The sequence below is a fragment of the Melampsora larici-populina genome, assembly GCF_000204055.1.
Source record: "Melampsora larici-populina 98AG31 unplaced genomic scaffold MELLAscaffold_272, whole genome shotgun sequence".
Classification (NCBI taxonomy): Eukaryota; Fungi; Basidiomycota; class Pucciniomycetes; order Pucciniales; family Melampsoraceae; genus Melampsora; species Melampsora laricis-populina.
Window position 1 is genome coordinate 1 of NW_006769025.1, and position 10,715 is coordinate 10,715.

Sequence of the window (10,715 nt, forward strand, 5' to 3'; positions counted from 1 at the left end):
TTATCTCTACCATCAAGAAGGTCAGTAACACCATCCAATCCCCATCCACAGATCTATTTCCCGACCAAACTTTCCCAAACTTTCTCAAACTTACCGCGTGAGACCGCGTGACACATTGATACAGCTGTCGAATGTCCAACTTAAACCCAACAGCTCCAGTGGGAATGAATCCAACACCGGAAGATCCTTCACAACCCCACACCCATCAACCCAACGCCCACTACCCATACCCAACAGACCATGCTTACGCGATCCCACCACCACCACCTCATCACCACTTCAATTACGCAAACGCACCACCTCATCACAACTTCAATCAACCACTACCTTGCTCTTGGTATCCTCCTCAGGGGGGTCAATTTCTCTCTCATCCTCATCCTCCTCCCGGTGTGCATGGTGGTCCATCAAATTCCCTCGACACCGCGGCCTCTCTTGTTTACACTGGCTCCGAACATCTTACTCCTGTCCCTTTCGAACATCGTCCCTACTGGGGGCATCATACGTATCCCGCTTTTCCCAACATGTTGTCTGCTGGGTACCCAGCCCCTCCGTCTTTCCCCCTCACTACGAATCCTCTGAATCATTATCACAGTCCTTCCAACTTTCCTACTCATAACTTCCCTCCTCATGGTTTTTCTCATCCGATGAACTCGACGCACGGTGTTACCAGTGCTACGCTTCAAAAAGATACCTTTCAACCGTATCCTGTAACCACTTCGACTCCAGCTCCCACTCCAACACCCATGCCTGACCCCGCCTCGACTGATCACAACGCTACTATTGTCAATACCCAAACTACCAGCACAACGATCATTGCTCCTGTAGACAGTCTTTCAATGTCAATTGAACCCGAGGTCAATCCTACGATCAACAATCCTACAATCAACAATCCTACGATCAATGCTATGATTGAAGATGTCGAAGAAATTGTTCAGGTACCAAATGAACGAGATGATGATTGGCCAACCATTGGTCAGTTGCTATTTCAATCTTAAAACTGAGATTTCTGAGGCTAACTGTACTTTCGACATTGAAATTTTCTCTGGATATCCAGGATCACCGCCTATCCGATTACTCCAATCACCGAAGATCGGCAAAGCATTCATCGAGATGGAGAACGGCCTTATGTATATGTATGCAGTCGCACGCCATCAAGGCTATGCGCTGGCCATCAAGAGTCACAAAACTCTTAACCAACGTACTGTTAGAGTTTACTTGCGATGTTCTTTGGGTCATAAAGTTGGTAAACCTGTCAAATCTACCGCTCAGAAACGTTCGGCCTCTTCCAAGAAGACTGGGTGCCTCTATGAGGTGTCACTGAATTACCGCTCAGGGAAGGACCGATGGATTGTGTCTCAAGATGTCAAGAACCCATTCAAACACCGGCACAACCACGATCCCTTTGATCAACCTCACGACATGTCCATTTATCGACGTTTCCCTCGTCCAGTTATTTGACAAATTGACCTTCTTTCATCTATTGGCTGTCGAGCCTCCCAAATCCGCGCTCTCATCAACGTCGATCCTGGTTCTCAACCGTTGGTTCGAGATATACACAACGTTCGCTCTCGGCTCAGGGTAAACTGGCTCAACGGTCGATCTCCGGTTCAGGGTCTTTTCGACTTGATCACGGAAAGCAACTGGGCCCATCGTACACTCACATCAGACACGGGAACCCTCCAATCTCTCTTCTTTGCCAGCCCGTCCGCCATCAGTCTAGCTCGTCGATTTCCTACCGTCCTCAGTCTGGATTGTACTTACAAAGCAAATAGATTCAATCTCCCCTTGCTACACATCGTCGGTACCACCAACACGCATAAGTCTTTCACCGTAGGCATGTGTTTCATGCACAGCGAGGTCCAATCTCAATACGAGTGGGCCTTGACCCAGCTCAAAGACATCATATTTCATAACGAGGACACTTCGGCGCCTGTTCAGATGCCTCAAACCTTTTCGACCGATGCTGAACCTGCCCTTATCAACGCAATTGGAACTGTTTTTCCCGATGCCTCTCACATTCTTTGTGTATGGCACATTAACATCAACGTGGCCAAGAACTGCTAAGGCAAATTCACAGACGAACTTTGGGCCAAATTTATGAAGACTTGGAACTTATTTGTTGCCTCCAAGACCACGGCCGAATATGATGCTAACCTTGAAGCAGTTACCAAAATTGCCAAAGCGCACAACGTGTATGACTATTTGAAAAGCACTTGGCTCAATCGAACTGAAAAGTTTGTTACCCTGTTCACATCTCAAACACCTCACTTCGGAAACTCTTCGACATCTCGAGTCGAAGGAAGCCACTTCCAAGCCAAACGCTTTCTGGATGGTTGCAACAACGATTTTGTCACTTGTCTCAATTCATTCAAGCGTTTCGAGGAGCACCAAATGAGTGAAATCACTGTTGCAGTAGGTATCGAATCAACCAAAACCCTTCAAGGTCTTCCATCCTTCTTCAAAGAGCTTAACGGAAATGTATCACACTTCGCCCTCAAAAAACTCAAGGAACAGTTCAGCTTACTACCCAACTCTCTCCAGAACCCATGCTCGCACACTTTCCGAGGTGCTTGGGGCCTCCCATGTTCGCATGAAATTGCCACTGCTCGAGACAATTCAGACTTTCTTTCACCCGAAATGATTCATACCCAGTGGAAACTTTTCATGGAAGCCCCTCCTGCCACGCACGATGGACTCAAGGCAGCAGCACGTTCAAAATTTGACTTGCTTTTAGAACTGCCTGAACATGCTTTGCGCAAGCTTTTCAGCGAACTCAGTCTTTTGGAAACAAGTCGTTATGCTCTGGTTCCGATTACAAATGCCGATGTCAAGACCAACAACCGCGGACGACCTCGCGCAAACCAAGCGAAATCAGCCTCAGGTAGATTGAAATCTAATTTCAAGATTGAAGAAGCTAAAAACAAGCCTCGTGTTTTCAAGTGTAGCTATTGCAAACAAGCCAGTCACCGCATCACCACATGTCCAGCACGTTTAGCACAAGTGGCCAAAGACAAAGACGTGGACTCAGTTATATTGGCCTCGGGTTCTGGGTCTTCAGGTTTAGTATTGGATGCTACCACTGCGACATCGACACGAGTCACGGATGAGGACTCAGACACAAAGTCGGTTCTAGATCAACCTTCACCTGAATTGGAATCAGACCACAACAACCTCATGGACGATTATTCAGAATCGGAAGATGACGCTTCTTCTTCATCTGAAGATGAAGAAGGACTGTGTCCATTTTGTGACGACCCTCTCCCTGATAACCCTTCGAACAAGCTGACCAATTGGCTGGCTGAATTGTTGGCATTGCCCAATGCTTGCCAAGGTATTGGACGTTCAGGGGCTATGTCTCTACCTGTAAGTCATTTCAATATTAAACAAGTATAAGCTCTCATTTTGTTTTTCATTGTCTAACTTTCTCTCGATTTTACCAAACTCAGTTCACGCAGACTGCAGACTTTTGCCTATTACATCAAACCGAACGCGATATTATCCCGCTTGGAGTCACCAAAGGATGGCCGACCACCATTGATTTTGTAGCGTTGCCTAGGTATGTTCAGCTCATTTGAATCTATCTCATTGTTTCAAATGACCTAAGTTTTGTGTTCTTTGTGTAGCCGTATCAATCACTTTTCGCAAGTTTTGAGCAACATAGTCGACAAAGTCGAACCTTCTTCTTACCTTGATGATGCCACGAAGAAATGGAAAACGATGGGCAATCAAATGGTGGGTATAGCTGGCTTTGAGGTTGAACAACCGGGATAGTGAGTCTCGTACTTTTCATTGCTATTACTCACCTACTTACGGATATCACGAATATCATCTAATGTACTCCATGTCTCAGCTATGGTTATCAAGGATACGAAATCATCGTCCGAACCCTGGAGTCAATATTCATCAATGACAATACGTCTCAACATCATCTCAAGTTGCAAAAGACACATCCTATAACACCAGACCTGTTTTTGCGACATGTCCTCATCCCCGAACTGTCGATGTGTTTGATAGCTCAAGACCTGAAGTTGAATCGATCAGATCCAGTGGTGCGAGATACCTTGGAGAACAGCCGTTTGTTTGGTTCAGTAGTTTTTCCAATGCGGGACCAAGACAATTTGGAAAAAACACCTCCACCTCCTGAGTCGATTTTTTTACAAAAGAGTACCCTTGTCAAACCTTCAGAACAGAAGCTGTTGAAGCAACTACCACGATTCCTTGTGCCCTTTGTCAAGTCGATATACAATCCACCTGCTCGTGGGAATTGTGGCTACTGGGCCATCGCATCCGCACTCAACCTAAACGATAAAGATTCTTATGCCACTGTACGCAGGCAACTGCTGGAAGAGCTCCTCGAGTATAAAGAAGATCACGAGAAACTTATCTCAACAGGTCACGGAATGAGCAAGGGGACAAACCCTCGGCGTAGCACACGTACTACTACAATGGCTTACAAGTCTTATGCAGCTGAAATCATCAAAGATCTAATTGTTCGACTTCAACCTCAAGGGCCAACATGCACTCGAGAGTACTGGTTACGTATGCCTTACACAGGTTATGTAATTGCAAGCGCTTTCGACTGCCCTGTCATTCTTTTTGACCCGTTGGAGGTAAACTGCCGCACATTCTTTCCATATCGCACGATGCCTAACACCAAGGACCCCATTTACCTTGCTTTCGTCAATGGAGAACATTTCATCGCTATCGGAGGCGGCACAATTCCCTTCCCAGAGATGTACAGCCAATCTCTCTCGACCGCGATCAGCACAACCAATATTCCTCAGTGGATCTCACACTATCAAGTTCAGTTGGATATGTGGGCAAATCAAGTTGGATAGTAGCTTATTGCTTAATCTGCTTTTTGTTGAATCAATCGTTGTATTTCATTTTCATTGCTCTCTATGTGTTGTGTGAACTGTGGCAGATTGCCGTTTGTATCCTATGATGTATGCCCTATGCCTATGCCTTGAAATGTTATGCCACCTATGCCGAACATACATAATCATCATTTCATGCTATTATCCTTGATTTGCAATCAATACGCTATTATACATGGATTTGCGATCAATACATGAAAGAGAGAATGAAATGACATGGTCTCGATTTAATCGATGTGCGCGTTTACAAAGGTTTACATTCTTGGTCTTGGGAGCCCCAATAAAGGGGCAAAACGGGCTCGAAACGGCTGGGAGCCCGGTGTTCGGCCCGCGATGGGGCGCCGGGTATCGGACATGGGGCACTAAATAGTGGCATCCAAAAAAAAACAGGTTCGCAAAAGAACGTCTGTAAAACAAGCACCGCAAAAATACAATGTCGACACCCAAATCATTAATTTTCCGATCGAGTCTTTCCACACTTTATTCTTCGTAAAAATTCTAGCATGTAAAATTGCAGAATGTCAGGCAGTTGTATAATTTTGCTACCGTTTTCTTGTGATGTAAATAAGCGTTGTAACAGAATGTTCGCAAAAGTGTATATCTCACAAGCAATATATATTTTTACGTGCAAAATTTAACGGTCAAAAAAACCAAAAACACTAAAACAAAACGCCAAGACCCCACAGCAGAAGGAAACCACTCGGTGACAGCTCGAGTTCAAGACTTTTTACACTTTATACGTTTAGACCTCCGAGTATCGTCATTGGTATTTTCCTCTCCACAGTCTTCCTCAGCCTCCTTCACGCCTTTTTCTTTTTTAATTTCCTCTTGATCAAGGATGACCCATCCTTTCCATTTCTGTTTGGTTTGTTTAACATCGGTGGAGCGCACTAAAAATAAACCAAGAAGCAATTAATTGACATATGAAATGGTTCGTCGAAAATGTTGCTCACCTCTTTTAGCTTGCAATTCAACAATTGGCACAGTCACTTCTTCTTCTTCAACGTAGTTGTCTATCTTTTCCGGCACTTTAATTTCTTCTTTGTTTGATTTCTTCTGGATCCATTTTCTTTTTACGTTTTTTTGGTTTCTCGTTTGTGGAGCGTGCTACAAGCAAACAAAGAACAAATTATTTTACATATGAAAGAGTCAGTCAGCGCTTGTGCTCACCTCTTTTAGGTCAAGATTCAACGATTGGAGCAGTGATTTCTTCTTCTTTGATGAGGTTGTGTATCTTTTCCGGCACTTTAAGGTCGTATTCTTCTTCATTATTTGAGGCAACCGCATCAGAAAAAGAATCTTTGAGCTGTTCCGACAATGCAGCTTGCTCAAAGTCCTCTTCATCCGAATCAACAACGATGTATTCATGGGTTTCAGCGAGCTTTACCTTTGGGCGTTTCTTGGACTTAGTCTCTTTGGTGACGGCTGAGTGAGAGCAACCAACAAATAAGAACGAGAAAACAAAGTTTGAAAACATATAGTTGCTCACCTTCTTTAACTGGCTCATCTTTCTCAGTTCCATCTTCGTCGGCATCAATTCGTGACTGTGAAAAAGGCCAATCTACTACAGTCTTGCTCCCAATTGACTTATTGATTTTGCCTTCTGCATCCTTCAGGATCAATAATTCTTCCTCCGTAGGAGCGCGAGAATACATCACCCATGATGTACTAGGCAATGCACCTCCAATAGTATCCAGCTCTCTAGAAACCAAACATGCAATCCCATTGTTTTCCAGGTCATTGTTCAGCCACACACCGGTAAGACCGCCCACTGTCCGCACAACCTTACACCAATAGTGCCCACCTTTCCAGTAACCTCGTGCGCGCATTCGGTATGTAATTCCAGAGAGGATCAATTTGTAGGGTAGATCACATTCACCCTGCATCTTAGATACTTCCGCCGGCCGTGTTGCCAATAAGTATGCAATGTCGAGGTTAATATTGAGATGAGGAGGAGGAGGATCCAAGACAAGTCGACTTTGTTCTTTGAAACGGATCCCCTTACAGGTTCTACAGTGCCTTCCTGAATTGCGTTGAATCCCGTCCTCAGAAGCCCGTTGGGTGAGAAGAGAGCCTGTTTGTGAGTAAGAAAACTCAGTGCCAAAGAACGTATGATCTAAACATATGCTGTTTATATGCTGAGTTTTGGCAAGGCCATGTGAGGAATTTTGAGGGCAGTCCAAGTCCCGCTTGAGGTTGAGGCAAAAAAGCACCTGTGTCATAACTGGAGACACAGGCTTTCCCGCTCGAGTTTCACGATCAAAAATCCCATGGAAATACTGATCCGCTGAGGCATATTGGTCGGGTACAAAGCTTCCAGGACACCGCAGAGAGATAGCGGTGTGCAGGGAATTTTGACCCACAGATAATATTGTCCGTATATTGCCATTCTGGCTCATTTCCCACGTAGACCGTGAAGAAAACAGATTCATGAGTTTAAAAAAAACGTGACCAGATTTTCCTTTGGAACGGCTGTACCACAGGGGGGTATGTAGTGCATACAAGCACTCGGTGATTGAATCCAGCCAACACCGATTTTTCCTACCCGGCGTAGCAGAGGCAACAAAGCCTTGGTACGTGGTCACTGGATTGCGATCCACATTGCGAGACCCTTTAGGCCTTCCCAGCTTCTTGCGACCAAGCAAGGCGTCCGTGGTATCTGGAGGCCTCCCATCATTCTTGAAGGATCAAGGGTTCCGTGACTTCTTCGCCCATCCAAGGGCCTGAGCTACCTTCTTGTAGTTCTTAGCCTGGCTACCATGCTCGATAGGAATTCCCTTACGCCGGTCTTCGTGGTCTCTTTCGAGACACTTGACAAAAGCGTACAACTGAACCAGACCAATTTGAACGGAGCATTTCCCTTCACTGTAAAATTGCAAGTGAACAAAGGATTGATTAAAGGTTTAAAATTAAATCAAATGACCTACGATATCATGTAATATACACGATGCATGGCCTCCTGTGCATTCGTTGTTGCCGGCAAGTCCCCACTTCCTTTGAAAAGCATGGCCTTTATGTCCGAAGCCTGCCACCATTCGAGCCACTTTTTTGCTTTAGGGAAAGCCTTTCGTAATCTAGTGATTTTTTGATCAAATGTCAAGCCGCCAGGTTTTGACTCCTTCAGAAGGTCTGATGCGTCATGTTCAAATGTCTCCTGCAAAGTAAACCATTGCTTTTAATTAGATTCACGAGTTCAATCATACTGACATGTATCAAACATCTTGTCATACGTACCTCGTCCCCTGCAGGTATAATGGCACAGTTCCTCTTCACACGGGTCACCTGCGCTCGAAAATGTTCATGGCACCCTTTGATCTTATCCAGTGCAACCGAACGGTCATTCTCTCGAAAAACCTTCATATACGCCATGATAAATCCATTTTTCTGCGCCGCAGAGAAATCGACAACCTGACGCACGAGTGTATCACGTTCTTCAGTGTCAGCGTCTCGAATTTGTTTCATTAGAGTTGTGAAGTGGGCAGCGTAGTGGTTTTTGGTGAGGCCATTCAACCAAGTAAGTTGGATTGGAATCCATCGTCGCAGGTCGTCGTGATACATTGAGGTGGAGAGAAGATATCCACTTGCAAAAAAATTATATGTGGCATCGGAAAGTAGGCCACCAGAATATATTTCCTTGTTTTCATCGCGAGTCAATAGCTGCTCTCCCATCCACTGTGTTTGAAAAGTCATGTGGATCTTTTCGAGTCGAAATGAGCAGGAGATCATCCCTCAAACCTTGCCTGAGAGAGGAAAATGTTAGCGATGTTTTGACTAAAGCCAAATGAGAAGCACTCACTCGGCCCAGTGAATCATGTCCATGATAAAGCTGTCACCGGTTCCTGGAGCCGACTTGGCAGGTATAACCCCAGCTTTCTCAAGAAGCTTTCGCCGATAATAACCAAGGCGATGAAGGTTTGAAAAGCCATGATGAATGTTTGACACCATGACAATCTCCTTTTGGCCTGCAGGAGCACGTCCGACCTGGTGATTGATTGATTGATTATGATGGAATGTTGGTGGTCAGTACCTTCTTGCCACGGGTATCAGATCAAGGACACCTACTTTGTGTCGTAATGGCGCCAAATCCGGATTGTCCTCACATCTTTTGCCAAACTTTGCCTGAGACAGTTTATCTGGCTTCCCTCTTCAAGGCCATTGATGATGGTGGATGCCAGCGTGTCGAATGATCCCCCAGCCGTTACGATGCTCGTCCATGCGACATAAAGTGTTCGCACATTTGATGTGTTTAAGATTACCATCACACCTAACAGCTTGACACTTCTTAGTTCTAGAGATGAAAAAGGCTTATTAGAATTATTTCTTACGCGCACAAAAAGGCAGGATCCATAACTCACTTTTCATGATATTCGTCTCTCTTGTCTTTTGCTGTGGGAGGCGAGCCGAGAAAGTCGCAATCGGGATTGGTACATTCTATTACACCTAAGCATGTGAATCTGACTGTTCGCCAGGTGGCGGTATTCCCCTTCGTGCCCCCTCCGGCAGTCGTATACGTGAATGCAAACGTACCCCAGTTAGTGATCTTGGGTTGGTCTGGCTGCCTGACATAGACCGTATTTCCGTTTGGAAGTATCGGGTATCCTTCGTCGTCAATGGTGGTGCCCTCGTCTATGAAAGTTTCGAACGCGGCGTGGTCATGTGGCAAGGCAAAAGTCTTTTTGCCCTTGATGCCCTTTTTCTTCGATTGATTTTTTGATGGAGGTGAAGTTGTAGTTTCCTCGGAATGATCATGGGGAACAATCATGTCATAATCTTCTTTGTCATAGGGGTCGACATTGAATTCTTCTTGATCATCGAAAATGGCATCATTTTGCTTTTCGTAATGATCTTCTTTGTCATAAAGATCGACATCAATTCCTTCTTGTGATTCATCATAATAAAAGGCTGGTTCTTGTGGTTCATCATTGAACAAGGCTTGTTTTGAATTTTCACTATAGCCTGCTTCGGAGTCAAGATCGTCTTCAAAGTCATACATATCTTCCGAATTGCTGCTCATTTTGTGTGAGTTGATTTAAAGAAATTCAACAGTAATTGATTTAAAGAAATTCAACAGTAATTTTGCAATGTTTCGATGTGAAGTGATAGTCAAGATCAGGCTTTAGGCAAGTTTAACAGCAAAAGTGAAGCGACCAAAAGGAAGAAACAATTTTTTGATGGAACGTTGTGATAATGATCACACACGGCCCATTTCTTGTTTGACAGCTTCTTTTGGCACGGTGTGTTTCCTGGTTACCCATTTAATCGAGTTCAAATGGTCATTTGGTTTCTTGGTTCAAAATATCTTTTCGGATTGGTTGGAACTCATTCGGATCAAAAACGTCTGATCAAAAAGGTGATTTGGATTCGATGTGGTGCCTGTTGTCATGGAGAACAGGGTGGGTGGACTCTTTGAGTTCTCTTTTGAGCGACTTTGCTATACAAAGACGTTGGAAGAGGGACCAAGACATCAATCCTTGGTGGATTGGTATCGTAAACATCAATCTGTCATGGATTGGAAAGCATCAATCCATTTGGGATTGGAATACATCAATCCGTTTTGGATTGGAAGGAATTCGATCGGAATGTGGACTTTTCAGGTGATTAGTTGTGATGTCTGCAAGAGATGTCTTGTAAAATTAAAGAATATCGAAGTTTCTTTTATTTTTCAAACGTAAATCAGACCCGAACATTGTTGGTTGTAAATGTTTGGTTGTAAATTTCAACATAGTATGTACAAGTATATAATTTTCAGATCCTTTTTTTCCGAATGTCTTTCTTACGAACAACTTTTTTTTTGGAATGTATGGAAAAATAAAGATTACCCCGGAAAACTTTAATTTT

At 44.3% G+C, this 10,715-nt stretch overlaps 3 protein-coding genes across 3 annotated transcripts; 1 reads left to right on the plus strand and 2 right to left on the minus strand.

The window, feature by feature from the left end:
* Window positions 1-131: 131 nt before the first annotated feature.
* MELLADRAFT_88446 (uncharacterized protein) lies at window positions 132-995 on the plus strand (the record flags this gene model as incomplete). The annotated part of the gene is made up of 1 exon (XM_007419603.1): window positions 132-995. The coding sequence occupies one exon, from the start codon at window positions 132-134 to the stop codon at window positions 993-995; it is 864 nt and encodes a 287-aa protein (XP_007419665.1).
* Window positions 996-5,594: 4,599 nt separating this feature from the next.
* Window positions 5,595-6,146, minus strand: MELLADRAFT_70243 (uncharacterized protein; the record flags this gene model as incomplete). The annotated part of the gene is made up of 3 exons (XM_007419605.1): window positions 5,595-5,767; window positions 5,831-5,984; window positions 6,048-6,146. The coding sequence occupies 3 exons, from the start codon at window positions 6,144-6,146 to the stop codon at window positions 5,595-5,597; spliced, it is 426 nt and encodes a 141-aa protein (XP_007419667.1).
* A 1,418-nt stretch (window positions 6,147-7,564) lies between these two features.
* Window positions 7,565-9,891, minus strand: MELLADRAFT_88447 (uncharacterized protein; the record flags this gene model as incomplete). The annotated part of the gene is made up of 7 exons (XM_007419604.1): window positions 7,565-7,742; window positions 7,805-8,031; window positions 8,112-8,539; window positions 8,613-8,617; window positions 8,674-8,858; window positions 8,978-9,158; window positions 9,233-9,891. 7 exons carry the CDS (start codon window positions 9,889-9,891, stop codon window positions 7,565-7,567), a joined length of 1,863 nt encoding a protein of 620 aa, XP_007419666.1.
* Window positions 9,892-10,715: the final 824 nt, after the last annotated feature.